Raw genomic sequence first — 14,715 nt, forward strand, 5'->3', positions numbered from 1 at the left:
ACGAGGAGGAGGAGGAAGAGGAAGAGAGCGAGGGGACGAAAAAGAAGGTGGGTGGGAGCAAAGCGTGCCTTATAAGTAACGGGCGATATAGAATGAGGGTGCCTGGCTGCAATCCTACCGTGCCTGGAATTGGACCTGCAGACAAAGGCCGGGCCGGACCAGGGGGCGGTGGTAAAAAGCTGACGCCATTGGCAGCGGCGCTATTTGCCGTGTCTACGACGTCGTGCTGATCGGCGCCACCCGCTGCATCGTCACGTAGGTACCTAGCTCGAACGGGCATCCCGTTACCTCATCTGCACCGATACCAGGCGGCGATGGTGGGTTATCGCTGTCGTATCGATTTTACCGTGTCTGTCTGTCTTAATCTCGAACTCCCGCTCGCTGCGTGCCGTGTGCTATGTGTGTGTGGTGTGTACGCGTCTCCTCTTCGCGGTTGTGTGCTGATGAGCGGCGGAAGAAGAGAAGAAGGATGGAGATTCGGCGCTCCAGCGGCTCTGGGGTAATTAGTCAGCACCCACTGCATAGTCAGGTACCCAGGTACCTGTACATTTCAATCGGATGGATGTGCCCACCTGGTTAGGTACCTAGGTACCTAGGTAGTTTAGGTACCTCTGTGGTTAGGTGGTAATAGGAGGCAGGTACCTATAGCTTCCCCCCCCTTTCGTGCTCCTTCCCTACTACAATGGAAGTTAGGTACTTGAGGTAAGTGTTCCATATGGCCTTTTTTTTTTTCCCACATAGGTACCTTACACCAAAGCATACCTTAGGTTAGGTACTTAACCTACCTCCCTTTACTTCGGTGAACAATACAGGTAAGAGGTTACGTACCTGTACCTGACCTAACCTCTTAGAGGAGGGATAAGGACCTCACCTCAGGTAAGGTACTTAGGTATCTAGGTACCCAACCTTACCAGACAACATGCCTGTACCGTATTCCGAACCTCTCGCCCTCGCATACCCTTCACTGCTCTCGGCGCACACTTATCTTGCCAATATTCTTCAGCCCTCCCTTCGAACGGCCCGACGCGCGCTGCCTCTAAGTCGCTATGGGTTCTCGCAGCCGTGAACAGCGCTTTCTCCTCTATCCGGAGCCGATACGGGCGTGAGTTCACGTCGTGAGAGATGAGACCTGCGATGCTGACCGTAATAGACCCTCAGTGCCATACAAAAATCGTACGAGGCCCAACCCCACGCTTACCGGCTGGGCTCTGGTGATCTCCGCGTTCTTGTACCATCCTCTGCCCTCTCCCGATTCTTGGCACTGTGTCGTCCCAGGGTCTATCAGCTAACTTCAGCCGCCTTCTTCCTAGGATAGACTGGCTTAGCTTTCTCCGGCGGATCGTCTGGAGCAACGCAGGATTGTCGTCCCTTCGTTCCATTAGAGAGCATCTTCAGGATGTCGAACAGCGATTCGATCCCATGGTCGTACCGCTCGAAGTCGCCGAGGCCGTAGAAAGTCACGTAGAAGGCGATCCCTTGCCCTCGCCCTCGATGTCAGATAAGCCAGAAATCCCGAAGAATTCGGTCGCGCACTACCGGTCTCTCTATCTAACCGGCGAGCTCACACCCCTGGCCGTGGTTCAGTCCGTCATCCCTCTGATCCGCCGTGATACCTCACCACCCGGCGAGCACTCGGCGGCATGGATCGAAGTCAGGCCGGAGCTTGTTATTGAGGCTGCTAAGGCTTCGACGCTACGATACAAGGAGAAGCAGTCGCTGGGACCTCTGGACGGGATACCGGTAGCGATCAAGGACGATTCGGATGTGGAGGGGTATGCGACGACTCTCGGTTCCGTACACAAGTATGAGGATCCCGATCGAGACGGCCATGTAACTGATAACTGGTGCGTCGCCAAGTTGAAAGAAGCTGGTGCAATCATCATGGGCAAAACCAATATGGTTGAATATGGCATGGGTACGTATCTGGTCTTGAAGCTCTCAGCTCTCAGCCATTGCTCACAGTAGTAGATGCCTCCGGTAGCAATACTACGTACGGCACCCCGCTCAACCCCTATAACAGCCGTTATTACACCGGGGGCAGTTCCTCTGGATCTGCGTATGCGGTATCGACTGGTCTGGTTCCCATCGCAATGGGGAGTGATGGCGGCGGTAGTGTTCGGATTCCTGCCTCTTTTTGCTCTGTTATTGGCCTCAAACCAACTCACGGCCGACTATCATTCTTCCCGGGTGCGAACCATGCCAACACCTGTGCGGTCAAAGGGGCCTTGGCAGCCGATATGGCCTCACTCGTGACTTTGTATTCTGTCGTTAGCGAGCCACACCCTACCTCGCCCTTCTACGTGCCGTCAAAGCTCCCCTCGCCATCGCGCTTCACGGTTACGAGTTTAGCTGGGGGCGTCAACCGTCATAAGACAATCGGTGTCCCCGAGGCTTGGTTTCGGCGAGCCGCACCGGGTGTCCAAGAGATTTGCCGCGAAAGCATTAAACGACTCGCAGATCGCAAGGGTTACGAAGTCGTGCCCATCGAGATCCCCTTCTTCACAGAAGGGCAGGTCGCGCACATTATAACGATAGTCGCAGACGCGTCGTCGGCATTGACAGGCGCCAGCGGCATCACGGCCTCTATCCGCATCATGGAGGGATTAGGCCGGGCGACCCCCGCCACAGATTACCTGCTTGCCCAGAAGCTGCGCCACGTGCTCATGCAACACCTCGCTTGGCTCTGGGAGACGCATCCCGGGATGGTCATCGTCACGCCGACGACGATGTGTGCCGGCTGGCCGATCCGCTCAGCCCTCGAGCTCAAGTACGGCATTAATGACGGAAACCAGAGCTTCGCAGCAATGGGATATACGTGGATGGGCAATTTCTGCGGGCTCCCGAGCATCAGCCTGCCCGCGGGCTACGTCGTTCCTGAGGGGCACCCGCGCGAGGGTGAAGTCGCCAGCCGAGACACGGTAGGAAAGGTGCCCGTTGGAATCATGGCAACAGGCGAGTGGGCAAGCGAGTCCGCGCTCGTGCAATTCGGCTTGGACGTGGAGGCGTGCTCTGACGAACCATGCCACCCCCCCAGATGGGTCGATGTCGCAGAGCTAGCGCGGCGGAAACCCAAGGACCAGTAACGTAGCGTTCGCCTGAGGAGGTGGTTTTAGTAGAAACCCCGTTCCAATCACGCGAGTGTGAAAGGTAACGGCTAATCACACTGAGCCACTGTCCCGAGAAACTGAGATGAGATGAGATTAGATTAGATTAGATCAGACTGAGGTATTGTGGGGCTTTCTCGGCGCCTGCCGGCCCGGATTCGTAGACCTCTGGTTCCCCTCAGACTACCCGGGAGAGGGAGGCTATAGGCAATTTATATACCAACCTAGCTAAGGATATAAATATGTTGCGATATTCAGACATTCGTCACATTAGAGACCGGATACCAACCCGAGGAGAATATCCCACTCGGGGGGAGTCATCCCCTTTACAGTCCTTGCAGAGAATGTACCGAGCTTTAGGTGCTTTGATCGTATTCAACCTTTTACTAATTAGACACTTCTTATAAAGCGGCATTCGTAGACATTGTGGGCAGATGAATCAATCACATCATGCCGCAAAGCAGATGGGGTCCCGGAGCGGACATTGGAAGCTCAGGTACTACTACCTATCCTTCACCCTAGGATACGGGAGCCAGCAGAGTGAGCAATGTTATAGAGATGACGCCCACAAAACCAGCGGTGAAGTATTGGGCCGCAATCAAAAAGAGCCCTGCCTGCCAACGTCCCCTTTTCCGAGCGCAAGCAGGCTCCTGTGAAGCGATGCAAGAAAGCCCACCTATGCTTGAAGGAGATGCAAGGGTGGATCCTGCTGCCACCGATGGGGGTTTTACTCTCCTACCTCAGTTTGGGGGCCCTTTCACACAGGTATTCTAGAGCAAGCAGTTCTTTGCTCGTTCCATAAGGGGGAGCGCGGTAGAATACCAATCCAATATTCCATCCCTCTTTCTACACCATTCAGGACTGCCTTGGGCAGAGAAAGTAGCTGCAAATGGGACCCAACCAAGGACTAATGCAGGCAGGCGAGGAGCAAAGGTTCTCTGCTGCAAAGCGCGCGGCGGACGGCGACTTGAAAGAAGCGATCTCAAGACGCCTTTGGGCCCCTCGCGGCGTCTGGGTGTCCAGAGGGCGGCCCTCTGGGCGAAGAAGGGACACACGGAGGGGCCACACCCCGAGCGCGGTTTGGATAAAGAAAAGGGGGTGCGATATATGGGCGGCCGCCGCACCACCATGTCCAGCACTCTCGCCAGAGGCATTCGCGTTGGCAGCCCGCATCGCCCAGTGCCAGTACGATACTCTGCGAGGGAAACGCGCGCTTTCTTGCTGCTCCTCGCACGCAGAGCCAGTGATACGCGGCCGCACTGCTCAGACGTAGCTCCAGGTGGCGGCACGGACGCGACATAAGATAGGTACAGTCGAGATGAGGTGGCCACTGCAGACGACGAGCCTTGGCGCGCGTTGCAGAGCTCGTTCCGTTGCGCGCTTCCACGGTAAGTCCAAGTGCCCTACTCCAACGCGCTGAGGTTGGTTTCTGTTTGGCATCGCTAGCGCATCTACGATCGGGAGGGCCGCCTCTTCCACTGCTGCTGCTTGTCGTGTTACTTAACCTACATCGTCGGGAGGGGGGGGGGAGGTTAGGGCTCTTGGTTATCTCCCCTTCCCTTCCCTCCCCTCCTTGAAGTCGCTACGGGTCCCGTTCCCAGCATCGTGGCTTTATCCTGCTTGTTCTCGGCGTTCCTCTCCCGATATCATTACTTGTTCCTAGCCAATGCCGTCATCGCTGTACGAGAAGTAAAGCGTGGACGCTCTCAGACACACGCGATTTCGGGGGGGTTCGTTTTAACGCAAAGACCTCCGGCGTAGGTCCTTCTGTATTCGGTCACGACTCGGCCCCCGTCAGGGCGTTGCCGCGGCGAAAGGATTACGGGTGGACTACACTGTATGGATCTAAAATCACGCAAGTTCCGCCAAGGTACCCGGGAGTGCGGCGGTACATGGAATACCTCGAAAACAAAACAGAGGGACTTGCTACGAAGTGGTGGCAGATGCGGCAAACTCCCGACGGCGACTGGAGAGTTCAGGAGACAGATCTCCCGAGCACGGGCTCCGCCCCCGCCGGTAGCCAGGTCGATCATATTCTTCCGGTAGGTGGTATAGCACCCCCGCAGCATCCGCAGACGGTATGCCAGATAGGCGCTGATGGCTCGCCGTCTAGCGAGGGGTGCTGAGCCGGTTTGCTGCGACAGCCAGCCATGGGAGGCTGTGGAGAAAAACGGATTTTGAGCATAGCCACATCTTCTCACCACCTACCGGGGCGGAAACCGAAGCTGGTTCTATTCCGGAATCTTTTTGGACATGCGTATGGAACTGCCCGCATGCATTGCCGCCTAATCTCCCCCCGGTTGGATCTTTCTCGGGAGACATTCGCCGCCCCGTGGCGCGCCTGTATGAGCGAATGGGCTCAAACACTAACCTGACACCGCTCGTTGTCCTTGAGGGTGGCATTAACGGGTCCAAAGGGTGTCTAGAGAGCCTCCGTCAACCAATAACGAATGCTAAGTCCCAGAAGAAAGTCGGGCAAGCAATCGCGAACACCGGGGCGTCTCCCGAGGAGTTCCTAAAGCATCTACGTTGGGTATGGAAAGGTTGCTCGCACGCCTAATGAGGTGGCACATATTTTTGCTGGTAGCTGATATGGGATCTCCAGGCGGTGGGCGTGTTCGAGTACCTGCGGAGTCCGGAGATCGTCAGGCGAAGGGGGGATATCGTTGATGGTATTTCCTCCGACCTGAAGCTCATCGAGCAGCATACCGAGCACAGCAAAGGACTGGCTGCAATTTGGGACCAGTTCCGTAAGCCCTCCACGCGGTGCGCGCCGTCTCTGGGGTATTATGGCTAACCGAAATCGACTCTCCAGATCCGTCTTATTTCGCTCAGGCCTCTCGGCTTGCACGCGATTGGGTCATGAACTGGGTTAATTGTACCAAGGCTAAATACTGCAAGGCTGAGTCCCCTCCACCCAATCGCGACTACGTACTTTCCGAGCTCGGGAAAATCGAAAAGAAGATCGATATGATGAGATACCCATTCGAAGACTGACCCAACGGCGGAAACATCACGCTACGTCCCATGCCTGCCGCCCGTTTCTGAGACCCGAGGGGTGTGTTGTCGCCGCAGAGAGTGGTTACTACTGGGGGCTGGCTAGCCACGACAGCAGGGTGGAATTACGTGGCATTATCCCTGATGACGGCTAATGGGGAAGAAGAGGTCCGGTGTTGTTACTAATACACTAGTTTTGACAGCTTCAAAGTTGTGATACCTACGTCTTTGTTGGGAGACCTGTGTTTTTGTGACGAAAACTGGTTAAAAATTGCTTGCCTATCTATGTCACTATGGAGGTGGCGAGCAGTCGCCCGTTCTTAAGAAATTCTTCCCTTCTGCGCCGAGGACCATCCCGAGGCGATACCCATGCGCGGCGGTATCATTGCCGACCATACTCGGAATATCCCCGAGGGTAACCGTTAGTATCTAGGTCGGATAGGAGATCACGATATGACGACGCCGTGTCACGGAGTTCCGTATAGAGTATCGAGCACATATCGTCCGTTGTGATCCTCGACCAAAAGAGGTCGAAGTCACGGTCGGGGATGTGATCGAGCTGCTTGTCTGGCCACTCCCCCCCATAGCGGTCGAGGATACCCCTCGGGGCCCAAACGATGTAGACCCAGCCTCGGTTGAACATGTCGAGGGTCGAGTTGAGTACGCTCCTCAAGGATCGCTCGTCAACGACGATGTAGAAGACGTTTCTGACGTCATGCTGTCTACCGTACCCAGGGCGTAGGACCGGCAAATCGCTCTCGCCGCGCACAATCTCGGAATCGCTCGCGCCACGTGAATTCTCCGAGTCACTCCCGCTGCAAGAACTCTCGGAATCGCTCTTGGCCGGCGAACTCTCCTCGATTTCACTCTCGCTGCACGGGTTCTCCGGATCTATCTCGTCCCACGAACCCGTCAAATGACAGTCGATCCCGTCCCATGGGTATAATGAGTACGTCGTTTGACTTAGATACTCCGCCCAGCTTTTGTCTTCGTCGGGATGCGGCTTGCGGTTCTGCCATTTCTTGAACCGGCGGTATATGTCCTTCGGTGACGCGCCGTCAAGGTTGGCTCGGTCCTGGACGATGGGCCACTCCATCTCCTCCAAAATCTCGGGGGTGGGGAGGGAAGCTGTGTGGAAGCGTAACATCTTCATTATGTGGGTCTCGAAGGTCTCCCACGCCTTCTGGTCGCTGTACGTAGTGCGATAGATATGAAGCCCCCATTTCTTCTGCCCGTTCAAGAGCAGGGTCCTCAACGAAGTTGGGCCCGTGTCGCCGTAGCATCTCGGAGGCTCGGGTTCGGGGACTCCTGGTACGTCGGAACGCGGATCGCCTCCATCACGTGTTGTAACGCCGAACGCTGTCTGGTTGAGGCGCCAGGGAGCCGGTGGCGGTTCGTAGCTCGAAAACACATCTACATCGTACAATTTCGACCGGTAAGGCGTCCGGTGGAAGGCTTTGCGGGAAGACGACATAAGTGTTGCTGCTGGCAGGGATTTGGCCGGGGCTTTCCGCTGGAGCCGCCAGAGCCCCGATGTCAGGCGAGGGGAGAGCATTGGCAGACGAGGGGTGGTAAAGCGTAGGGGCATGTTGATGGTATTTAGTTTTTTGGGTGGGTGTAGGTGTGATCTGAAGTGGTTGCAGAAGAGGGAGAGAGAAAGAAGAGACAGGCCGGCGAAACTTCCGATATTTATTTCATCTGCTCCAAGTAAATATGTTATAAGAACAATTAGCCCCCCGTCCCACCCCTTTCCCCCCCGGTTTCTGCGTGTTTGTCAATGCAAACAATGGCTGGGCTGTGATTAACGGTGAAGCATAGTGACTATTAGTTTGGCCTTGCTTGCGAGCGCCGAGATATTCTTGATAATAGTGAATGATTACCCGCCGGTTTGCTTATGCGGAGAGAAGGGGAGAGGTTTAACGAACTTGACCAGTTCATCAGAACTGGCTAGACCACCAATACGACGTCGCTGTTAATGTAGAATACAAGCTCAGGGTATGGTGGGGTCAAGAGCCAAGGAATAGCTTAATCTCATTGAATTGTCCTACGAACATGAGAATATTCGTCGAACCACTCCGCTTCGCTACTAATAATTCAAGTTCAGCTTCTCACGTTTTACATGCCTTATTACTTGAGGCAGCAAAGCAGTAGGAGTAAACCCAGCTAAAACGCCCCAACTAAAATGTACATGGCTATAACCGGTAAAAACGCGTATATAAGTATACAGCATTGTTATTAGGTGCAGCTTCATTAGCAGTAGGTATTAGATAGGTGCAGCCCCTATTAGCAGGCTCCTCCTATTGAGTAGTAGTAGTAGGTATAACCTTGTTAGCAGGTTTCTATTAGGTATAGAATTGCTGTACCTAGGTAGGTAGTGAACTAGTAGCAATCCGCTCTTTTCTCTCCTTGAATCTCGAAAACGACAATAAGACGAAAGTGAGGCTTACATCAACCCAGCTTTTCATATCAACCAACAACGAGTTAAAATATACGAACCAACCAACATACTATTTGCTAGACAGGCAACATAGATGTCCGAGTTCAGTGCCTTGCCTTCACTCCTAAGCCGACGAGCGAATGATCAGGTCTCATCTGGTGCCCTTACCTGCGTAGGCTGTCTAGAGATGGGAAAGCACGAAAAGGAAGGAATAAGCACACCCCCATTATCCTACAGAACTAGAATTAGACCGATCCCTGCACTCAGAACACCCCCTAACAGCGCAACGCGAGGGACAGATCTGCGGGCACCTTGGCTAGAGGAGGAGGAAGACGACGAGGTCGTCACGAACTAATATCCCGCCCTGGGTTAGCATCGTCGTTCAGAAACGACCCAACGAGGGGCTCTCTATCAATATTTTTCGATGGGACTTACCGGGCCCGGGGCAGTAGTAACGGTCGACACCACGCCGTCGGCACTGTTAGTCGCGACGGTAGTATACGTTCTGGTCTGCACGACTCCGCTGCTCCCGGATAGGGACGTCTTCGAAGCATTGCTATGCCCCCCGTAGCCGCCCCCGCCGATTATTTTCAAAGCATTACCATGCCCTTCGTAGCCGCAGCCGCCGCCAATTATTTTCGGAGTGTCGCCATAGCCGCCGCCGACGACGATTGTCTTCGAAGGTCCGCCTTGGCCCCCGTAGCCGCCGTCGCTACCGGTTATATTCGAAGTATCACTATGGCCGCCGCAGGTTGTCTTCGAGGTACCACCATACCCTCGCCACCGCTGCCGCCGGCGGAGGAAGGCACAGTATAAGAGGTCACGAAAGACTTAGTGCCGTGTGGCTTCTTTTGGAGGAATTCATCAGGTTAGAAGTGACCATCGCACACGATGCTTCAGATGTGATTGGAAATACGATCGCTAAATCGATTGGGCAAGTAAAAGGCTGGGGTAGGGCGGTGAAGGGCGGGATAAGGAGGTGAATACTAGCGCCGGGGGAAGGCGGGGATGTGAGCTCACAAACTCATCGCCCGGCGATGTTGAAGTCGAGCTTACATTTGGGCAGATTTCTGTCGAATTTCTTTTAGCCAACGCAATGGGAAGCGGCGTCACCGATACCCTCGATATATCTGATGTCGGCGGTATAGACGTTGTCGACGTCGTATCGGTTGTCGACGTTGTCGGTGTCGGCGTTGTCGGTGTCGGCGTTGTATCCGTCGTTGAAGTTATATCGGTCGTCGGCGTTGTCGGCGTGTCCGTTGTTGGCGTTGTCTCACTAGGTGTGTTCGTGGTAGCGGGAGGGGAGGGAGCGGCGTTCGACGGAGGGAAACAAGCGTCCTGAAATTATTACCGGAGTTAGTGACCAAAATCTCATTATCAGCGGGGCCTATTCGGCGACAATAGGGAAACACATCGCGCTCCAGGGCACGACGACCCTGGAGCGAAAAGGGGGTCGACCTTGGCAACGGTGCCGTCGAATGCGAAGCCGGCTTACACTGCAATTCTTGGGGCAAAACGCGTCAAATCCACGGCCTAGAGCGCTAGCAATGCTCGAATTCAGCGAGTTGAAGGCTTTGAATCCATAGGTGTCACGAGCGAACTCCTCCTGGCCCCAGTGGCTCTGAATCCCATCGAACACAACCCAGATCTTGGCCTGGATCTCGACTATAGCTCCCTCGACGATGCGACAGCCGCGGAGCTCCCCGATCGCGCCTTTGCTGGTGATAAGTTGGGTTACAAGCGCATCAATAGATAACCTGAACGACTCGATCTCCCCGTTGAGGGACTGCAGCTCCTTCGACTGGAACGAGTCGACCTGGCCCAACGAGGCGGAGACGTTCTTGATCGCGGTCGATAGAGATTTCAGCGTCGCGTTCACCCTATCGATGCCGCCACCGCTCTCGATGCTCTTTACGGCACTGTTTACCTTGCCGACATGATGGTCCGCCAAGTGTATGGAATTCATGACAGGATCAACCCCGCCGGCGCCGTCCAAGCGTTCGTCGCGTGTTGACTTCCAGAGAGGGTTACCGTGATGCATGTGATGTCCGCCTGGATGGTGGGTAGCGTCGCCGGGGCTCTCGTGCCGTTCCGCGAAGACGATACCCGGATACATGGCAATGGAAAATAGGTATAGGGCGAGAAAGAAGGCTCTCATGGTGTTCGCCATGGCGCTTAGAGACTCTAGAGACCTGAAACTGAGAATAGGCCAGGGAGGGACCGGTCTGGGAGCGAGATGATGCTAGCACGAAGCTCTGAAGACAGGCTCAGTGGGGGTAGAGTGGACTGTGGAGGATCCGCTGGGTTGGAGCGTCGGACTGAATGTCATGGCGACCTCGCGGTTCTCATGGCTTCGAATCCGACACCTCGACAGCACGTGCCGTCGATATGGAGATGGCGAAGTCGTCGTCGGCCCAGACGACCGGGCACCCTAAACACGGACACGAACGTAAATGAGGCGGCGGGATAGGGACGACCCACCCATGGTCGGTGGTCCGCCGGGGAGGGTAGAAAGGAGGAGGAGTAGGTGTAGAGTGGAAAGGTTGGAGGCATATCTGTAACCTACTTACTATTACCTAAGGTGGCCACTTCCATGCTCGTTTCGCGCAACATCCGTTGGATAGGATAGAGTTGCTCGGTCGGAAGGCTCGACTGACGCTATCCCACGCAACCCCCTTCCATCTCTCTCTGCTCCTCCTCCTCCCTCCATCTTCATCTTCAACAGTCCCTCCGTCCTCTACCCTTTCTATCTCCCATTTTCTACGTGCCAGACCGTTCCCCGAACACGCACCCGCCAGCCTCCTCCGCCCCGATTCAGTCTTTTCGCATGAGCGAGACTAAGGCTATTGTGCGTCTCGTTTCGGATAGAGAGTCTTTACCCCCGCCACCCCCGTTTAGCAGAGTTTGAGCAGTCCGACTTTGGTATGGGCTGGCGGGAACGCGCGGGGCTGCGATCGCGATCGCGATTATCACGGTCGTGATCGTCAGGTGTTGGTCCCACGGCGAATTCTATTTTAGCCTCCAGCAGTTCGTTGCCGCTCCGATAGTCCGGTCGGTCCGGCGTAAATAGCTTTCGAGCCAGCTCCTGAGCACCTCGGCGCGTCTTAGCCTTCAGAAAGGTGTGGCACACCGTCGACGAATGTAGGGCGAGATGGGCAGACTCTACGCTAGAGCGCCTTATGTCGTCTAGGTCCTCGAGAGAAATCGCTACTAGATCGAGAAACAGGTAGGAAAGCCCTTATTCACGTTAGAGGCGTACAGTCACGACTCTGCCTGCTCTTAGCACCCCGTGCCATCGTGGGGTCGCGCACTAATAATACCTAGGTGGCGAGACGTTCTACCGCGCTTGGTAGTTGTATCCTCCTTAACTGCCGCCGACGCCTCGAGACATATACTCCGTGCGAGGATATAGATAAAGGTGGTTGCGTCCAGTCAAACCAAACACAGGATTATGACGTGGCATAAATGCCACTTCCTCCCCCCCCCCCCTCCTCCTTTTAAACCCCTTACTCCAAGAGACAGAGGATGGTATACGTACGAGATGTGTGCACCCCTATCCTGTCTGCCGTCATATCGACTCGCATATGGTCGCTGCGAACTCCGTCGTGGGCACTTCTGGATCGGCCCAGTGCCCGTCCAAGCAGCGTTGGGGATTGCCGAGGTCATGATGTCAAATTTGGGTTGAAATTATTAGGCTTCGCATCCCCCCGAAGCGCCGCAGATCGAAACCTTGAAAAATGCCTCGCATGCCTACACGTGGCCCCTTGTCGATCGACATGCTCTGGGGGGGGAGAAAACCCGATGGCGTGAGAGCCGGGACGCTGGGATAGTATCGGGAGAATAGCAATCGTGATGAGTCTAGGTATGGGATTTCTCTGCCTGCAAATATGACACTAGATCTAGTAGTAATACAACCAGCCTGCCCCGGCCAGATCACAGAAGAATAACAGAACTGCGGATCGCGCCAGTGAGCGTGCCTGTGTCCGTGGGATATCGTACAACCGATGCACCGCCATCGCTCTCCCACCGCCCTGGAGCCAAACGAGGAAGACGTTGAGGCTTCTTCTTCCCCTCAAATTCTCTCCCCCGCCATCATAGCGTTGGCGCGCTTCCCAGCTCAAAATCTCGAAATATCCCTGCCGAAGATCCACGAGATGGCCCAGTAGAAGGGTACTGAGATCTTGTTGCGGATGCTCATGCTGCGCGTGAGGTAGGCAGTGCGCCACAGGACCCAGGCAGCCCAGCCGGTCAGCTCGTCGGCGCTGCTCTGGTGGATCGCCTTCCAGCCGCCGAGATACGTCATCGTGCCCCAGTTGCGGAAGCGGAACGGCTTCGCGCCCACATCCGCGCCCGCGTTCACACTCGCGCTCCGGTTCAGCTGCCGCGCGAGGTGCGCCGCCTGCTGGCTCGCCACCTGCGCCGTCGCTGGCAGCCCCAGGCCCGCCACCGCCGCGCAGTCCCCTATGCTGTACACGTCGGGCAGCGGCACCGCTCCAGAAGACGCCGCGGTCGCGCCTCGCGGCGCCACCTTCGCGCGGAGGTACGCGTCCGTGGCGATGCTGCCCGTCTTCGCGTCCCTCAGCAGCTGCATCTCGGCGGTGCCGTCCTCCGAGCCGGGCAGCGCGAAGGCCTTGGTCCCGAGCTTCTGGAGGAGCGGGTTCTGCATCAGGCCGGTGCTCCACACCACGATGCCGGCGCTTACCTCTTCATCGCCGTACTCCCGGATCCTGAGTTTGAGGCAGCCCTCGGTGTGCTCGTCGGGCCGGACGCGCGTGAGGTGGTGCTCGGTCTTGACGGAGATGCCCTCGCGCCGGAAGCGGTCCATGGCGTAATCGGCCAGCTTCTTGTCGAACATGGGGAGCACCTTGGGCGCGACGTCGTAGACGGTGATGCGGACGAAATGCATTAGCTCCGGGTACGTGCTCTTAAGGTCGTCGCGGATTAGGTCGTGTAGCTCGGCGGCGAACTCGATGCCCGTCGGCCCGCCCCCGACGATGGCGAAGTGCAACAGCTTGGCGCGCTCCTCGTCCGTCGTCACGGGCAGCGCGGCCTTCTCGAAGCTCTGCAGCACCTTCATACGGATGCGGCGGGCATCGCCGACGTCGCGCAGGAAGTTGGCGTGCTCGCGCACGCCCTCGATGCCAAACGTCTGGCTGTAGGACCCGATGGCGATGACCAGCTTGTCGTACTCGACGTCGAACATGGCTCCCCGCCGCGTGCCGCCGTCGCCGTCCGGGCGGTGCGCCATGGCGGCCTGCGTCTTCGACGCCAGGTCGTCGGACGTGTTCGCCTCGACGCGGATCGTCTTGCGCGCGAAGTCGATGTCGTCGGCCCAGCCCTGGTGGAAGCGGTCGAGGCCGAGGCGCCTCACAGGCTCGAGGACGGTGCGGAACTCGAGCGTGCCCACCGCCGTCCCCGCGAGCAGAGGCGTGAAGACGAAGTAGGAGCGCGGCGAGATCATGACGCGCTCGAACTTGTTGGGGTCCAGGCTGCGCGCGAACCCGTAGCCAGCCCACCCGGACCCGAGAATAACAACGCGCTCTTTTCTGCGCCCGCTGGCAGTGCTGGCCATCCTGTGCCTATCTAGAATATTACATCGTAGCACGACGGGACTCGGACGGCTCAAGGACGTAATGACCCGTCTTGCCCCCGAGATGCGGCTGCTCGTCGCGATGGCGCTCCGAACGGGCGGTGTGGTCATAGTCGGCGAGGGCGAGGATAGCAAGGCGAGAACAAGGAGGACGCCGGCTGGGGCTAGAGGTGAGACGGTGACAGGATTTTAGATGCGTGCGGCCCCCATAGTAACAAACGTGTCAATATGGCGCGACGAGGGGTGAATGTGGGCGCGGTTGTCCTCTGCCAGGAGCACGCGCCAGCTGGATGGCGAAGCGGTGAGTCCGGGTGACGTTTGGCTGACGAAAATAATGCGGGTGGTTCGGATCCGCCCTGACTGGCGCGCCGTCAGCCAGGCCACGATTTGCAGCCAGCGAGGGCGTGGTGAGGCACCTGGTCTCTGCGAGCCCAGTGAAAATTCTGATCTTGTTTACTCCGGGTCGCCGAGCGTACCCAGGTATCTACGTATCTGTCCGAATCGGGAGTAGGGTCCTAGCTGGGCCCCGCTGGCGCCCGCGAAGGTGCCGCCGACCGCGCCGGTCCAGCCGGGTCGCATCCGTGTCC

General features: G+C 56.7%; 5 protein-coding genes across 5 annotated transcripts; 2 read left to right on the top strand and 3 right to left on the bottom strand.

Moving 5' to 3' along the window:
- Nucleotides 1-438: 438 nt before the first annotated feature.
- GGS23DRAFT_566484 (amidase) lies at nucleotides 439-3,379 on the top strand. Its single transcript, XM_051516275.1, has 6 exons — nucleotides 439-494; nucleotides 573-677; nucleotides 829-1,102; nucleotides 1,151-1,228; nucleotides 1,311-1,915; nucleotides 1,969-3,379. Exons 3-6 carry the CDS (start codon nucleotides 1,047-1,049, stop codon nucleotides 3,081-3,083), a joined length of 1,854 nt encoding a protein of 617 aa, XP_051372052.1. The 5' UTR covers nucleotides 439-494; nucleotides 573-677; nucleotides 829-1,046; the 3' UTR covers nucleotides 3,084-3,379.
- Nucleotides 3,380-5,022: 1,643 nt separating this feature from the next.
- GGS23DRAFT_566494 (uncharacterized protein) lies at nucleotides 5,023-6,376 on the top strand. The gene is made up of 4 exons (XM_051516276.1): nucleotides 5,023-5,146; nucleotides 5,218-5,637; nucleotides 5,710-5,854; nucleotides 5,920-6,376. Exons 1-4 carry the CDS (start codon nucleotides 5,048-5,050, stop codon nucleotides 6,099-6,101), a joined length of 846 nt encoding a protein of 281 aa, XP_051372053.1. The 5' UTR covers nucleotides 5,023-5,047; the 3' UTR covers nucleotides 6,102-6,376.
- A 107-nt stretch (nucleotides 6,377-6,483) lies between these two features.
- Nucleotides 6,484-7,689, bottom strand: GGS23DRAFT_596528 (uncharacterized protein; the record flags this gene model as incomplete). The annotated part of the gene is made up of 1 exon (XM_051518492.1): nucleotides 6,484-7,689. One exon carries the CDS (start codon nucleotides 7,687-7,689, stop codon nucleotides 6,484-6,486), a length of 1,206 nt encoding a protein of 401 aa, XP_051372054.1.
- A 1,165-nt stretch (nucleotides 7,690-8,854) lies between these two features.
- GGS23DRAFT_620973 (uncharacterized protein) lies at nucleotides 8,855-10,859 on the bottom strand (the record flags this gene model as incomplete). Its single annotated transcript, XM_051521141.1, has 5 exons — nucleotides 10,034-10,859; nucleotides 9,890-9,974; nucleotides 9,632-9,810; nucleotides 8,974-9,324; nucleotides 8,855-8,902 (listed from the first exon to the last, which is right to left on the bottom strand). The coding sequence occupies exons 1-5, from the start codon at nucleotides 10,706-10,708 to the stop codon at nucleotides 8,855-8,857; spliced, it is 1,338 nt and encodes a 445-aa protein (XP_051372055.1). The 5' UTR covers nucleotides 10,709-10,859.
- Nucleotides 10,860-12,519: 1,660 nt separating this feature from the next.
- Nucleotides 12,520-14,564, bottom strand: GGS23DRAFT_528886 (FAD/NAD(P)-binding domain-containing protein). Its single transcript, XM_051514710.1, has one exon. It carries the CDS (start codon nucleotides 14,237-14,239, stop codon nucleotides 12,656-12,658), a length of 1,584 nt encoding a protein of 527 aa, XP_051372056.1. The 5' UTR covers nucleotides 14,240-14,564; the 3' UTR covers nucleotides 12,520-12,655.
- Between the last annotated feature and the right edge of the window lie 151 nt (nucleotides 14,565-14,715).

Source organism: Durotheca rogersii (genome assembly GCF_024521655.1).
Source record: "Durotheca rogersii strain YMJ 92031201 chromosome Unknown GGS23scaffold_9, whole genome shotgun sequence".
Lineage (NCBI taxonomy): Eukaryota > Fungi > Ascomycota > Sordariomycetes > Xylariales > Xylariaceae > Durotheca > Durotheca rogersii.